General features: G+C 52.9%; 1 protein-coding gene across 3 annotated transcripts in view; it reads right to left on the bottom strand.

Annotated features, from left to right (window-relative positions):
• Positions 1 to 11,097: 11,097 nt before the first annotated feature.
• COL22A1 (collagen type XXII alpha 1 chain) overlaps positions 11,098 to 17,024 on the bottom strand; it is a 259,547-nt gene continuing 253,620 nt past the window's right edge. For 2 of the 3 annotated variants that reach the window (XM_067712824.1, XM_067712825.1), the window contains 3 exons: positions 16,817 to 16,999; positions 14,426 to 14,503; positions 11,098 to 12,296 (listed from right to left, as the gene is read on the bottom strand). In XM_067712824.1, coding sequence (XP_067568925.1) covers positions 12,106 to 12,296; positions 14,426 to 14,503; positions 16,817 to 16,999 — 452 coding nt within the window. In that variant the 3' untranslated portion in view covers positions 11,098 to 12,105. The remainder of the gene's footprint in view (positions 12,297 to 14,425; positions 14,504 to 16,816; positions 17,000 to 17,024) is intronic. The other variant, XR_010936688.1, reaches the window with a different exon arrangement.

Genomic DNA, 17,024 nt, shown 5'->3' with positions numbered 1-17,024 from the left:
CCCATATTGGCAGGAGATAACCAAGACTGCAGAGCAGTGATGGATGGAGGAGGAAGATGGGACAGGTGTCTTTATTCTAGCGCCTCAGATGTTTCCACATTTCCAAGGAGGGCAATGTGTCCAGGAGATGACCGTCACAGGCAGCCCAACTGGTGGTGAGAGGAAGGGGCAGAAAAAGCCAGACAAAGCATCAGGGTCTGCGGTGTAACTGATCTGAAGAGAAAGAACCTCAGTGGGAAGATCCTGTCTTTGATCCACTTGCATCTTCTGTTTCTGGTTCCTCTTGGTCCCTCGGTGTTTGGTCCAGTGGCACCTGGAAATGTTCTCTTCTCCCAGGGGTTCCAGGAAGTCCTGAAGAGGAATGCACTCCACTGTGGGCAGAGGTTGGGAGTGGCACTCTCCCAGCTCCCAGGCTTGGGGAGGGGAGTGGAATTCAAGGAGGAGACCCTGCGGGGAGGGCAGAGCTCCAGGGAGACAGAGTAGAGACAGATCTTCATCAGCCCGCCCAGGGTGGGTCTCCATCAGAATCTGGGTGGTCAGGCGGTGTCGTGGGCACAGAAAGGCCACTATCTGAGCGCACTCACGGGTGGTGCTTTACGATGGGTCTATCTGGATCCTCAAGGAATAAGCGTCCTGCTGGGATAAATGAGAAAGCGTCTTGAAAATAGGCAAGCAGAGATGGCAGGCAGGGTGAGGGGGCCATGCCCAGGGTGGTCAGAGCCCCAGTGGGTGAGAAGGGCAACCGTGCAGGGGGTGAGGGAGAGGGCAGCTGGCTCGGGATGCCAAAGCCGAGGCGGGTGGGGACCCTCGGTGGGGGCCCCGGGGGATGGAGCGTCAGGCCCCCAGCGAGGTCGGGGACCTGACAGCAGTGGGATTGAGAGCACACAGGGCATTGATCAAATGAGTAAATAGATACGTTAGGGACGAGGGTCCCACTCCTCGATGCTGGAGGAGAGTCACAGGTGTGGAAAGAGAAAACTAGGAAGAACTGGGTGGTGCTGGATTGGGGCTGGTGGACTGGTTGGAAGTCGCTTTCGATGCACAGACGTGTAACAAGTCAATACAGATGCAGTGCGGCGTGATGAGTCATCTCCTCCACGGTAAATGACACCGCTCGAGGCCCAGGGGTCCCACGGTGCAGTGGGGGTTTAGGGTCACCTCGCCGATGTATCTGACCTGAGCCGGACTTGGCCCCAAGCTCCCTTGACTTAGAAGGGGACATGGGGCCAGGGCCCTGGTGGGCGGAGGCCACTCCCAGACTCTCGCTCGCCCAGCTCTCCCCCTGCAGCTCCCCTCAGCTCCATCCGCACCCACCTCACCCCTGCCCCTCCTCTGGTCCCCTTGCCTCCTTGCTGGAGTCGGCTGTCCACCAGCTGTCGCCCCTCCCGGCCTCACGACTGGGTGGAGGGAAGGGAGGCCCTGTGGGTCCCGGTGGAGGGACCTCCAAGGAACGGTGCTCTGGCCTGAGGGCTGGGATCCAAAGGGCAGCCACGCGCACATCCTCTGACCCACAGCCCGCAGCACATCGCCAGCACCTGTCAGGACTGGGGGCGGGGAGGCGGGTGGCCGGCTCCCTGCAGCCTCCTGTTAAGTGCTGACAGCCAGCTGGCCTCGGGAGGCTGTGGGAGCAGGAAAGGCGGGGGACACAGAAGAGCTCTCCCGACGTGATGTTAATAACGCTGCTGCTGCTGACACCAGCTCGTGGTTTTTGCATACTTAATATAGGCCAGATATTATTACAAGTACTTTTCATAGAATAATGTAATTAAATCCCTTCAGGGTCTTATCAAGGAGGCGCCGTGCTTGATCGCATCCTAGGGAGGAGGAAACCAAAGCGGAGGATGCTTCTGAGACTTGCGGCAGCTGCACATGTGGAAAGAGGGGAGAGACTGGAGTCCGTCCGTCTGCATCCGCGTCGGGAGAGCCCGCCTCGCCGTGGGGTCAGCAACCCCTGCCGGCCTGAGCTTCTAGCCCCTCCCAGGGCCCCTGAGGGTGTGGCCAATTCCATGGGGCTCCAGTGGACGCTCCAGGCACCAATGAAGCCTGAGTGGACCCTGAGGACAGGCTGGGGGGACCTGGGGGTGGGGGAGAATGGAGTGGGCGACGCCAGGGTGTCCTGGCAGAGGGGCGCCCTTTGCCGGCAACAGCAGGGCACTTGGGACTCGAAGGTCTGGGGAAGGACTGGGAGTCTGTAATCCTCCGAGTTGGGGCCAGGGAGGCAGCGGAGGCCAGACCTCAACCGCCTGCCACGCCATCCAGAGGAGATCAGACGGCCGCACGAGTGGAAGAAGCCCTGCAGCTCCAGAATCCGGGAGTGTGCTCAGAAAATTCCAGACAAGGAGCCTGGGAGTTGCTGCAAGACAGAGCTCAGGAGGACAGGCTTCCTCACTGGGGGAGGGGGTGGCCTCAGAGAGGAGGCGGCTGGACCCTCTCCACATGGGGAGAAGCCCCATCTGTGTGCCTCAGTCCTAAAACGCTTGTAGCAGAAAATCAAGTCCATTAAAATTCCAGACGCAGAAAATGTGTCTGTTAATGACCAGCTTTGCGAGCGTCCCTGAGCAGAAGCGCTAACAAATGGATTCTAAACAGAGAAAAGCCCTTGACAAGCAGGCACTCAAAGGCGAGAGCCCTGCTTTTGACTAGAGGGCAAAGAAGCACTCACCCAACTCCGCAGCAGGACTAGTTCAGACTTCAGGCGGAAGAGCCAACTGCGCAGCCGCAGGCTGGAAAGGGATGTATGATGAATCTCACGTCCTGGTGGGATGAACACGAGGCCGCAGGGCAGGCCAGATGTGGAGGGCTCAGGGGACTCCACACTCCCCTCCAGAGGAGAGCCTCTGCCTCGGGCTGGGAAAGCCCTTCCCCCCCCCACCCCACCCCCCCTCCCCGCTGAATAAGCCCCCGGGCCATCGCCACCACCGCCCAGAGAGCTGAGGCTGTTTGGCTTGCCCGCCAAGCACCCAGGAGTGGAAACAGGGCCCGGAAGCTGGACGCTTCCAAGAGGGGCAGCCCTGGAGGAGCTTCAGAATGAGAGCAGGGGTGAGGAGAGGGGCGGGTGCTGGGGCTCAGAGGGGAGAGAGGCAGGGGGAGGTGGGGGAGAAGAGTCCAGGGAGGGCTAAGCCAGGAGAGTCTCAAAAGTGCAAGACTGAGAAGGTGTAAAATAGATTTGGGGAGACGGAGAAGGGCAGAGAGACACCAAGAGAGGTGAAAAGGGAGGGAGACAGCCTCTCGGATAGGGGGACAGAGGCGGGATTTGTCAGAGACGGGGGAAGGACGGAGAGGGAGAAGGGAGACAGAGCTGTCAAAGCCAATATTGGCCATTTACAAGGTGATCTGTAACTATCACTTCTCTCCTCTCCCCGCCCTACCCTCATTCCTACCCAACTCTGACCTAGAAGGTTCTTTCGGACAGTCTTGTGGCCTTTTCTCTCCAGTGTCTCTCCTGGTAACCTGTTTGGTACCGGCATCCTCTTCTCATTGCCCTCCCATAAGGAAGTGCCATCCCTGAACCCCAAGCCATGACTCCCACGAAGCTGGCAGTTTTCCCATCTCGACCCCGGGCAGTGGTATGACCCTTCTCCCCGCACAGCACCTGGAACATTCTCATCCTTTAGGACAGGGCCGCCTCTCCTTGGGCAGCTCTGTAGAAATGGTTTCATGGAGCCCAGGTGACCACCGTCATCTTCTAACTTGACTCACCCCTGCCTTGCTTCGATCTCCCTTCAGGCACCTGGATTCAGCTGTGAGGCCCCTGCATTCTTCCCTCCAGTTGAAATGTCCCCAGTTCTTCATACGTCATTGTTTAGGTCCAGACCAGTGTTCTCTGATGTGATGCTGTGGCTCTCATTTCCTTCTGAGTGGCCCTCCCAGCCCCTCACTCTGGTCTGGCAGCTGGGGCGTCAGGTGGGGCTGTGTGTCCTGACTCCGCCCTGTGGGACCCACATTCCCCAGAGGAACCCATGCTGGGAAGGGGCGGGTGTGCCTACCCTGCAGGGCCCCTCACATCCCGAGACGGCTCATCTCTACAGACTCCCGTCCAAACCAGACAACTCTTGTTTCCTGAAATGTGCTGAAAAGTAGAACCCAAGGGTCCCCAGTGTGGCTCAGGAAGAAGTGCCCGTTGGCTGAGAGAAAGAGTGAGGGTGAAGGGGAATCTCCGGGGGCCCAGGCTCGCTGCACATCTCGTCCCTTGGGGTGGCCGGTGAAGGGACAGGGACCCCACAGAGCCCATCTTCGTATCAGGACCTGCCTGCCTGCTGCCGTGTGACCTGGAGTCACCACACCTCCCTTGTCACTGTGTTCTCACCTGTAAAACGAGGCTAGAAACACCTGCTCCGCAATGGCTGCGAGATAAAGTATTCAAGGCTCCAGGCGCGCGGTGGGCGGGGTCGCTGGCACATGACATTAGTTTTATTTTTATCGTGGAGCCTTCCACAGTATCTACAGATTTCTCTTCCACAGCACGGATCAGATTAAATTGCAAGGCTCTGTTGCATGTGCGTCTGTCTCCCTATGTGTTGCCCAGAAATAGTGTCGTGGCGTTATTCATATACATACGATTGTATATAATTATATTAAGTCTCTCTAGACTGTGACCTCCATCTGCGAGATGGGCTCGTTTCCTGCTCAGCTTGCTGTCCCCAGCGCCTGGCACCACGTCTGCTCGCTTAAACAAGCCAGCATCCCTCTGGGACTGGACACTGGTCCTCCAGCCCCGTCTCTGCCACGTCCTTCGTCTGTTGGGTTCCCACCTGCTCAGACCATCAGAGGCCTGTGTTGAGTGGCAGCTGGCTCAGTAATTCCTGCCAAGTTCTCCATTCTTCCCTGACTACAGGGAACATGCCAGAAGGGAACCAAGGTGACACTGGGACAGACCACCTTACCGATGTCTCCATGGCAACAGCAACAGTCCTGTTACACACGAAGGATCTTGGTTCATTATGTGGTCAAAGGTCAAGCCGTCGGGATGAGGCCTCCGTGCCAGTGTGCGTTTCGGAACAGGGCTGGCCTCCTCGTTCACTCCGTCTCTCGATCCTCAGGGTTATAAGAGGTGAGGACAGGAGCCAATGACGCCTTAGGAGGAACGGTTGTCGAAACGCGAAATCGGCCTGGCAGCCGTCTGTGTCCGGAGTTGCCTTGTTTTAAGCACCTTTCCAGGTCTCCAACGTCTTGACAGAAACACCCCTCGTTTCACGCTCTCTTTCCCCTCCCAGGTGAACCTCCCAGCCAGATCCACGGTTTTCAATGGCTTTAATAACTTACTATATATAGGCACACACTCTGGCTTCATAAAATAGCACCACAAAAGGAAACTGAAGCTAGATGTTCCCAGTGTAAAAGAAGAGAAACAAAATGATTGCCCTGAAATAGCACCTCCCCAACCATATGAAGAGGAGCCAGCAATGCCACCCGTCGCCTAATAATTGAACAAGCGGCATCTCCTTTCCCTCACGGAAGTGTTGTTTCAAATGCACGCTTGGAGTTCGCTTCTGCCTAGAGCCAGGAGAAAGCATTTACTCCTGAGAAAGCACCGTGGGAAGCAGACAAGGCGACCCAGACCAAGGCTGCTGTTTGCCAGCTCCCTGGACGCCTTGGCGTGATCCCGCAGTGAGCTGGGGACGTGAGCTGTGTGTGTGGTTTGGGGCAGGTGGGCTCAACCCTCTGCCCCAGTTTCCGAATTACCATGGGGGCAAAGAACCGTGCCCCGCCCCTCATAGGTGTGTAACAAGGAATACATGATAAAACTTAAGGGAACATGCTTTGAAAAACATGGAAAGCAAATATTTGGTTTGAAAGGAAGGGTTTCTCTACTTGGATTAGAGTAAACAAACAAGCAAAGTGGACTCGATCGCTCTTAAGGGCGACAGAAGAGATGTTGGAAAGGATGGATCCGTGTGCCCTGCATTCAGGTATTAACTCACCTTTTTCAGGTCATCATTTCACAACATATACATGCATCAAACCATTCTGTTGTATACCGTAAAATTATACCATTTTATATGTCAATTATATCTCAATAAAGCTGGAAGAAAAAAACGATCCTCATACGAATCCTGGGAAGTACATGTTAATTCCACTTCACAAAGGAGGAAACGGAAACGCAGGTTGTTCAGTTATTCAGCTGACATCCTCAGGCTGGCACAGCTGCAGGGCAGAGGGCAGCAGGGGCCCTTCTCACGTGGACAGCTCATTACGGACTGGAAGTGAAGGAGGCTAATTGACAGCTGACCAGGGGCAGCTCAGCCCCGCAGCTGTGCCGAACTCAATCCGGGGAAGTTCCTGCAAATCCTGGCTCACAGAAGCCAGGGGTTGAGGGCTGCTATCAAGGCGCCTCCAACCTGCCTTCAGTATAAACCAGAGTTGTGCCCCGAGTAGAAGACAGAATGATCCTAAGCGAAGACCAGTACAGCAGAAGTCGCTCCTTCCCCGGCCGCTGGCTGGAAGACAGCTGAGTTTTCATTACTGGTCCCACACAGGAGAAGCCCAGGTTCTCCGACACAGCCCGGAGTCTCCGGGAAGCCCGTGGTCTCAGTCACTGTTTAGCAAGCATCTGCTGTGCGTCTCTAGAGCATCTGTGCCAGGACCAAGGATTCTCCTTCTGGGGCCCAGAACCCACTCTCCTGCACCGCCCTCGGGGCATCAGAAGCTTACAGAGATGGGTCCTCGGGCTGCAGCCGTTGGCAGGCAGAAAACGAGAGTTGGCTGGAAAATGCCAGAGACAGCAGGTTGAAGCCCAATTCTCTGGGTCGCTTATGCACACTGCCTGGCCCTTTCAAACACACCGCAGCATCCTCAGACTCTAAGGAGGAAGCATCTCATCTTGGAAGGTCTTAAAATCTGCAGAGGCGTCGGAGTCTGGCCAAGTTCTGGGTTTGCCTCAACTCTGAGCTCCTGCGCTTGGGTTGAAATAGATACTATTCTCGGGAAAAAGGGCAGCATGAAGCAACCGGGCTGCTCAGCCTGAACGAGGAAGCCGAGGATGGTTTGAGGGTAGGGCAGAGATTCCCCGGGGGGCAGCTTTTCAAAACATGTTAATACCATCCCCCGGAGATCCTGATTTAGTGATTCCGGACCAGACCCAAGAATCTGTCTTGTTAAAAGCAAAGTTTCCCTGTAAAATTTGATCCCGGAGCCTAAAGGGAACTCGCTGAAGAAGTGAGGTGAGACTTTGCACCCAAACACTGGGCCCCATAGTTCATGATCTTGGGAAAATCACTGTATCTTTCTGAGTCTCATTTTCCTGTTTGTGAAAAATAACTCAAGGTTTGGGCTGCACCGGGCGTTCCCAGATGTGGGAATTATGAACTGGTAGTTGAAAAAAACAAATCTTGGGAACCAGTATGAAGATATCAGACCCGATCTTTATTTTGACAAGTCGGATTATAAAAAACCAAATATACAAATAAGTATTACTCCCCCCGACACACGCACACACACTCCTTCTCTCACGGTACGAGACATTTTAAACCCTAAAAAAATGAGCCAGACCTCAGTCTCAGAATGAAGGATCATCCTTCAAATGTGGTGCTTTGGGTTTGCCCTTCGCCCCGTTCACCCCTCTCTAAGCCTTGGACCCACAGAGCTTGGACCAGCGGATACCCTGCCCTGGACCAGCAGTGGGAACCCCGGGCCTGACTTTCTCAGGATGCCCCTGGTCCTTGTTTGCAATGCTTCCTCACACTGGAACATCATTGCCCTCTGTGTTTCAAAATGCCTCAGACAAGCTTCAACTCTGCTCTTTCCGGGACCAGTGGCCTCCCTGCCACACCCCGTGGCCCCAGGCAGGTCCCATCTGGGAGACCAGAGCTGCTGATACCACCCAGGAGCCTACTGAGGAGCCTGCCCTTGGCCCCCTGTGCTGCGGTGTCCGCCTCTGACCACACGATACTTCCTGGGGGCAGGAACTGGAACAAAGATGCGCTGGAAGCTCCCCTGAATCTGCTGGCCTTTCTACGATCTGGAACCCTCCGTCCCACGCTCCAACCACGCTGGGGTTTCTATTCGACCGTCTCAGTTTAACGTTAAGGGAAGTGACTTCGGTCTTCCCCTTCACTCACGCGCTGGGGCTTCATCCACACGTTAGGTGAAACCGAAGCCCAGGGGCTCTCAGGGCCGTGCCAAAGGAAGAAAAGCCCAGTGGTGCTGTCGAGCCGTTTCACGGAGCTCTGCACCCCGACACCTAATACGTCACACTGGCCGCACGCGGCCTGGCCCCAACGATGCCTTCAGCATACAGGGACCCAGGAGGCGGATTGGGTGCGGACAGTCAACTCAGAGACCGTGAACCCAACCTGACCTCGGCCCCTCCCATGGGAGGCACGGACACCAGAGCCCCACTCAGTCACCCTGCTGAGGGATGCCCCTCACACTGTGGCTTCTGGGTTCTATATTTCGGGAAACAGTACAACCAAAATGCAGCAGTAACCCCCCCGAAGAGGTTGGGGGAGGACACGAGACGGGTGCCCGCTGCCACCTGCTGACAAATTCTCAACAGGCGCGAGAAAGAGGAAGAAACAGACATGCTCGAATTGAAAAGGGAGTTCCGCTCTCAGAAGCAGAGGCCCTGCAGAGTGTCCTGCAGGACGGTGGGGTGGGGAGAAAGGGATGCCCTGCTGTGTAGACCAACCTACACTTTCTCCCCTGAGCTGCTCAGGACGACAGCTGCCTGTGTGGGATGCCCGGATCCCAGCGCCGTGACCTTACGTGAGGCTCTGCAAGGTGGTCAGGTGCAGGTGTGAGGTAAGAACAGGCTCCTGGGGCAGCTCCCTACCCTGCAGGCTGGGCAAGCAGCTTTCAACGTGAACCAGCCCCGACCTGGTAACAGCTGAGGGCGGGTGAGGGCGCCCCTACCCTGGTGGTCCTCAGGACCATCCCAGGTACCTGGAACTGGCCCGCTGGGGTGCCCCCAACCAGAGCTGTAGACAGGGACCCTTCATGCCTATCCCACGTTTGCTGCGAGCACGTGGGGCAGGCCCGTCCCCCTTGAGGCCCCAGGGTCCTTGTCCCCAGAAAATCTGCACTGGCTCTGAATCCCGTGTTCACGCGGGGCCGTCTGTGGAGACCTGTCGCGGTGGGGTTTCCCTGAAGTGGAGCCTGATCCTAAGATGCGGGCACAGGTTGTTTGGGGGTGTGAGGGGGCAGCAGGGACAGCCATACCGACACAGCATCGAGCCGGTCCCCCCGCGGACGGTCTGAGCAGCCATGCAAGTTGCACCTCAGAAGGTTCTTTCCAAAGTGAGGGAGGACAGAGGCCTCTCTCCTGCGCTCCCCATACCCCACTGGCTGAGGGCCACCCCGAGGGTGCGCTAAGTCTCCTGCACTTCTGGGCAAAAAGTCCTCCAGGGCGTTAGAGAGAGCCACGAGGCCAAAGAGCAGAGAAGCTCTTCGAGGGGTGCTCAGGGGGGACCCCTATCCCCCCCCACAGGACCCCTATCCCCCCCCACAGGACTGCCCGCTTCAGGGAAGTGGCACAGACATGCAGGATGGGCATGGAAAACACATGCTAGGTGCCCACTGCACAACAGGGGCCGTCTGAGCTTCTCTGGCTGGGGGGCACTGGAGCCCACCCGTTTGCACCCCATCTCCTCCTGGCAACTGGCAGGGCCCCTCCAGAACCCTCCTAGGGATCCTGGTGGTTTACAAACACTGCTGTGATGCTTCTTGCAACCTGTCACTGACTTTCTACGGTTCTCAGGCCAGATACTACCAGCATCACCCGCGCGCCCAACACCCGCCCTGAGAGCCCCTCCGGAAGCAGGCCGTGGTCTTGGAGGTGCTTCCCCGGGGACGGAGCTGCCCTGCCAAGGCAGATGGGAACCGCGGCGCGCTGTCCCCTCGGTCCGCTCCCACCCCACACCCCTGCACTTCCCTGCCTAGCATTTTCATGTATTTTGAGCTGGAAATTACCGAAATCCTCAGTGCTGCTGAGGTAGTCGTCTTTATTTCCAGAAACCCATCAAGCTCTGTGCCTGGAAAGGACTCAGGACAGTCCACGCATTCCCCCAGCTGCCCACAAACGCAGCCACTCCCAAGCCACATGGGGAGCTGGATGAATCCAAGACCCTCAGGGGAGGAACGCCCCTGCCCCTCTCAATACCCCACCTGAGCGTCTGAGAACTCCCATAATCAAAGAAGTCTGTGGACTCACCCAAGTCATTCTTTCTGTTGTATAAAACCCTTCTTCTCGGTCCAGATGATGGACGGCTTAAAATACAGAAGCAAAATGAAACGTGAAGAGAAAAAAGATGCTCAGGGCATCAGGGAACTGGATTCTACACAAGGCTTTGCGCCGAGACAGGCTCTCTCCGTGCCTCAGTTTCCCTCTAGACCAGAGCACTGTTCTTCTGACTGTAGCTTGCAACGCACTGGTGGCTCATGGCATCAACTCAGTAGGTTGTGATGAGCATCTTTGTAATGAAATAGAGTAGTAAACGTTAGAGGGCCTTGTGGTCAGGATAAATAAGCCCTCCTAGTTTTATATTTAGGTATGCATACACTGACTCACAAAGAAATTGCATTCTTGCTGTGGGTCATGGTCAAATTTTTGTTAAGTCACTGGATTAGAGGATATCTAAGGCCTTTGGGATTGTTTCTTCAGACAGAAGAGGATATTATAATAACGCCCTTGTGTCTTTTACGGTTGTGGGAATACACTGAGATGGCAGACGTGCAAAAACAGGAAGGAGGTCGCCTCACCCTGCACTGACAGGCGTTGCTTCCCGAGGACCTGACACCCACTGACCCCCAGATGCAGCTCCGATGAGAGAAGCAGGTCTTGGATCCTATTTCTAACTTGTGGCAGTAATGTTTCTCTACATATGGACCCTTCCAACATCTGTGGACGTCTGTACTCCGGGTTCCTAAATTGATTAGAAGCATCTAGCACACAGGTGATAAAAAGGAGGTGCTGGATAAGTACGCTGCCCAGGAACTGGCGCGGTCACACGCAGTAGCTCACCCACGTGTGTATTCAGCACGTGGACTGGACCGTGGCTCTGGCCTGGGCACCCCAGGGAAAATGATGCATCCCCAGCCTTGAGGGCTTTACGCGGGGGCAGACGCGGGCGATAAGAAGGGAATCGTCACGGGAAACCGAAAAGAAGGAAACTTGGATTTATTGAGCACCCGTTCAAGCTAGGCATGTCATTTACACACACACACTCGATGCCATTTATTTCAGAGCCAGAAGCTGGAAGCACACATTTCCCAGCTCTGGCCAGCACCCCGGCCAGTTGCCCACCATCAGGAAAACACACGGGAGTGGTCTCTGGACCCCCTGATTTCAAAATTAGAGTGAAACCAACAGCGAGGGGCAGGGAGGGGTTCTGTCCACGGCTCAGAAGCCACATTAACACACGGGGCTACTCTTCCCACACCAGCTCCCGCATCTTTGGTGCAGATGTGGGACTCCAGGAAGCTGCTGCGAGCCGTGCGACAGTGTTTCACTCCCACAGGTTTGAAACACCGAGGTGCTGAGTTGGCCCCAAAGGAGGGAGTCTGCGCCCTTCTGCGCGCGCTTCGCATCAGGAGGACAGGATGTTCTTCGTGTCTGCAAATTCTTTCTCTTCCTGCTTTACTTCTCTCTCCTGGGAAGTAGCGACTGGTGGATAATTTCTCCCCGGGCAACCTCTGGGCACAATCAAGAATAGAAGCCCATTGCCTCATTTTCTTAAAGTCTCCTTTTGAGGAAAGAGGTAAGTTTGGCAAGTGTCTGGTCGGGGTTTCATAGCGCCGAGAGTTTCCTTAAAACTGGCAGCTACACTTCAAATGGGGGCTGTCAGACGAACGAGAACCAAACAGTCCCCTGCCCCACGAATCAAGTTTTCCCAACTTGAGAGGAGAGGGGAAAAACTCGAAAAGCATTACCATATGAAATAATAATAATAATTAACAACAACAATAATAATAATAATAATCTGACCGACCGGCAGCATCTGTTGGTTTTAATAATGTTGAGGTCTCTCAAGAAAATAAGACAAAAACAAATGATAAAAGAAAGAAAGAAAAAAAACACAAGGCTGAAATGTCTCAAGACCTCTGCTTCCCATCGGGCTCTGCGTTCAAGTTTCAGAAATCCACCGCCGACTCCTGGCATTCGGGACTCTTCTAGGGGCCCTTCACATTACCAGGTCGAGCAGCAGCAAGGCTGGCGAAGTAGGCACACTGGGAGGGGTCACACTGGCCAGGGGGGCCGGGGGGTCCTGGGGGGCCAGGGTGTCCAGCTGGTCCTGTCTCCCCTTGAGGACCGGGACCCCCGGGCAGCCCATCTTTAGCATAGCCAGGTTCCCCGGGTTGACCTGGCCCAAGGAGCAAAAGAAACAGAAGGTGGTTCAAGTTCGTTCTGGAGCAAATGAGCCCTGATCTCGCTACTTCCATTCAGTATGAACTGAAGACTCAACAACCTCAGAACATCCCACGGTCTGGGCACCCTGGCTGGAGAGAGGAGGAAATGTGGACACCTTGCTTTGCAGGAAAAGGGTTGCCTTAACGGTTTGGACTAGGACAGTAATCAGGGTGCCATAGGAGAGAAATAAACAAGGGGAGATGGAGGCCAGGTAGGGAACGCATCCTCTGTTACAAGGAAAAGAGAAACCAGACCGTCTGTGTCTGGTTCTAGGAGGTGCATCCGAGTTGGGACACCAAGTCCTTACCATTAACCGTCAGCCGCAATCCATGTATCCTTGGAGATACCTAGTCACATTCCATTAGCCAGTATCTAAATGGTCCCATTTATTCTGTAGTTTCTAGGCTTTATCTATATGTTAAATTGGAACCACATACATGGACTACATTAAACTACTCTGCAAATCAGAGTCAAAGACAATGTAAGTAGGAAGTAAGTAACTGAGAGCCCAAAATTTAGATCCAGAAAATACTACCTAAGACAAACTTCCTTTTTTTTGTTGGTTAAATCTTTTTTTTCTTTAACTTTTAATTTTATATTGGAGTACAGTTGATTAACAATGTTGTGTTAGTTTCAGGTATAGAGCAAAGTGATTCAGTTATACATATACGTGTATCCTTTTTCAAATTCCTTTCCCATTTAGGCTGTTTACTTAAAACAAACTTCTATGCCTCCATTTATTAAGCATCATAATATCATATGTAATCAATCTCCCTTTTTGCTTTGGCAACTGGGAAGCTCAGTGCTAAGTGTTGTAGTTAACCTTAACAGTGATATTCTTCCTTAAGCCTTAGTAATCACCTTGTTAGAAAATCTGAGTCCCTCCATAAAATAAACAAAAAGTAAACTTTTCCCTTTAAATGATCTTTGGACATTGCATGAATTCTGTTCATGCTTTAGTAGTAGTTATTTAATCTATTGTATTCCTGTCTCGACTGAGTTTTGAGCCAGCAGTGCTGTTCATTCCTTCAGGTGGGAACCACTGACATCTAGTCATCATCTCAGCCTCATGTTGGTACAATTATCTCCCCCCATCACAATGCTTTCTGTTCGGCCTTGTAATCTTTATTTGGAATTGCCTTATTTTTAAAATATTCTTAATATTTTAAGCTACTGAAAAGTAGGCAAGCTATCACAAATATGTATAATGTGTGTCTAGTTATCTTCTCTCATGAGAATAACATTTCCACCACAGGAAATTTGGAAAATCAAGAAGATATAAGTACTAAAAATAAAATGACCTGCAGGCCTAATATTCAGAAATGACCACGGGGAATCATATAAAGTAAAATTAAATAAAAATAGAAGCCTCAGTGAGGTGGAGTTTGATAACAATTCAGTCTGAGTTCTTCCACACCTCATCTCGGAGTGCGATACTGCTGTGTTCTAGAGTTAGTCCCATACAACCATTAGTTAGGGTGGCCAGCTTGTCCAGGTTTCAAAACTCAAAGGGCATGTCCAGGAACCCCAGAGCCCCAGAAAGGCCAGGACGGCTGGCCACCCTGCCACGTGGCCAGCATTCTCCAAAATGTGTTCTGAGAATAGTAACAGGGTATTACATTACATAGTGAAAGAAAAAGCATCCTACATTCAAGTGAGTTTGGAAAATGTTGGTTTAACTGAAATAAACATTATTATTTTATGCAAGGTCCCTTAGCACTGCACCAGAGAAGTTAATTTGTACTAGGCATGTCTGAAAGAGAAGCACGGTCCCCAGCACTGTCCTGACTTATTTAAGGTCAAATCAGTTTTCTTCAGGACCATTTCACAGGACTTTTAATTCACGGGACACACCTCAAGAACTCACGGGATATACTACAGTTAGCACGGTGAGCCAAGAAGCTGGCGTCTTAGAAAGATGTAATAAAACAAATCTGGGTTCCGCCTCATCAGTAGTTAAGGCAGCCCTTTCTCCCAGCCGATCCCAAGGCCCCTGGCGATGCAGGTGGGAGGGCTGCCCCGTGTGGCCCACTCGCTGCTGGCGGGCCCTTCCCCACCTGAGAGCCCAGCGCCCGCTCCTACCTGGGATCCCGGCGGGTCCCACCTCGCCTCGGAGGCCAACTCCAGGTTCACCTGGGTCACCTCTGGCTCCTCGCTCACCTGGTGAGAGAAACATGCATCTTTGATGGTAGAGACCCAGGACGGTGGCAGAGAGAGGGAGCCCCACCACACAGGGGGCAGGGCCAGCACTGCTGGTGTGCTTTCCACGGCTCGCACGCCCCTCACACTCGCACCCCTAGCTCCCGTCCACACACTCACATGCACACTCAAGCACACACTCGCACCCCTAGCTCCCGTCCACACACTCACAGCACACTCAAGCACACTCGCACCCCTAGCTCCCGTTCACACGCTCACATGCACACTCAAGCACACACTCACACCCCTAGCTCCCACTCACACCCACACTCAAGCACACACTCGCACCCCTAGCTCCCACTCACACCCACACTCAAGCACACACTCACACCCCTAGCTCCCGTTCACACCCACACTCACACCCCTAGCTCCTGTTCACACACTCACATGCACACTCAAGCACACACTCGCACCCCTAGCTCCCGTCCACACACTCACACCCACACTCAAGCACACACTCACACCCCTAGCTCCTGTTCACACATTCACACCCACACTCAAGCACACACTTGCATTCAGAAAGACGCCCATGTGAACACCAAAATAATTGGACACTCCTTCCAAACATTTGCTCAAATACACATATATACACGTAAACATTCACTCAAGTGCGTAACTACCCGATTACACATACACATATGTACATTCGCACATATATTAGCAAAAATATGCATACACTGATAAACACATCAAACACAGGCACCCAAATGTTCACACCCACACTCTCTTGTATACAAACACATATTCCCATCCACATCCACTCACATACGCCTACTCTTCACCATGTGCTAAAAGCATTTTACTTGAACCTTTATCAAGGAGGAGCTGGGTGATAAACAAACCTGCATGTACGTAAGACACAGCTCTACTCTCAAGAAGCTTGAATTCTAATAAGACAGATGAAGCAGGGCACAAAGAAATTCTAATGTGAAGCAGAATCAGACAAGTCCTAATAATCACAGGAATTTAAAATCCTAATAGATGTTCAGAAGAAAGAGGGTCCATTCCCCCGGGAGAAAATCTGAGATTATATTGGGTTAATACTACACAAACTTGATTAAACTGTCTCTCTCAACTTTTTTTTCATCATTCCTTTTTTTTTTGCTATGTTGCTTCCAGAATATTTCCTGTATGCAACATATGATATTTTCTTTTATAATCCAAATTGAAATTTTGCTAGTTCATGGAGATTTTAGGCCACTCTTATTTATTGTTATGATTACTACATTTCGTCAGTTTTTTGTCATAGTCTGATGTTTTCTATGCCTTATGTTTTCTTGTTGACATTGATTTCATGTATTTTGTTTTACGAACCAAAAGAAGTAGGACTCGGACACGAACTTAACAAAAAGTTCAGTAGGAGAAACATTACAAGGAATAAATCAATGAATAAAGAATTAAGAGGGAATTCCCTGGTGGTCCAGTGGTTAGGACTCCGAGCTTTCACTGCCTAGGGCGTGGATTCAATCCCTGGTCGGGGAACTAAGATCCCGCAAACCTTGCAGCAACCAAAAAAAAAAAAAAAGAAAGAATTAAGGAATGGAAGATTGAAAGAGGAAGATGTTAGGGGCATGCATTCCCCCCACCTCAGTCACCAAGTGCCGGCTGAGATCACAGCACCCACCACATGCTTATTCCTTGCCAGGGAGAAAGGGTGAATGATCAGGTGGGTGAGTCTGGGCTCACGTCCTTTCCTGCCCTTTCACATCTGTCTGCCTGCAAAGAGAGTGCCTGCGACCTGCTTCCACAGTGCGCTGTGGTAAGTGGGGCAGGCGCTGCCCCTTGAAGGACAGACCCCCTGTTGCCAGCAGCAGCTGCGTCCAGGTCAGGCAGCTCTCTGAGAGCAGGAGAGTTGGCAGCCATGTCCAGCTTTAGCTCAAACCACCTTATTCACATGTAAGCTGCTGTTCAATGCCCATTTGCCCAGAGCTTAAAGGTCTGATATCCTCACTGACTTCCCAACTCGAAAGGAGAAAAGGGGCATTTCGTGCTACTCCCTGGAACTCGAGCAGTGGAGATGGAGAGAGAAAAGACAGTAGGAGGAAACAGACTCAATGCTCCTGGCAGAAGCATCATTTTGCAGAAGTGTCAAGTATGAAACCCTCTTCTGCATATGAAGAAATTACAGGATGCCACAATGCAGGGTGCTGGCAGGCTGCAGGGCAGAAGAATGGGCTGAACCACGCATATTCAGTGGCACGCATGCCACGCACCCTGGTTCCTCCTCAGCCCTCGTGTCGTGTACAAAGCGCACCTTCCTGGGTCCTCACTCACCTTTGGGACCTATGGGCCCAGAGGGTCCCTCCAGACCCCCTTGCCCAGGCCGTCCTGGCTCCCCCATGGGGCCTGTCCGACCTGGAAGCCCATCTTTTCCAGGGGGCCCTGGGGGCCCGGGTCTGCCTTGAGAGGCCTTGGTGTGCGCTGAGGGCATCTGGGCCAGGAGGTAGGCGAGTCTGGCTGTGGAGCAGGAAAAACAGAGAGA

The sequence above is a fragment of the Pseudorca crassidens genome, chromosome 17 (assembly GCF_039906515.1).
Source record: "Pseudorca crassidens isolate mPseCra1 chromosome 17, mPseCra1.hap1, whole genome shotgun sequence".
NCBI lineage: Eukaryota > Metazoa > Chordata > Mammalia > Artiodactyla > Delphinidae > Pseudorca > Pseudorca crassidens.
The sequence above is the reverse complement of the archived record's forward strand: the minus strand, read 5'-3'. Positions and strand labels throughout refer to the sequence as shown.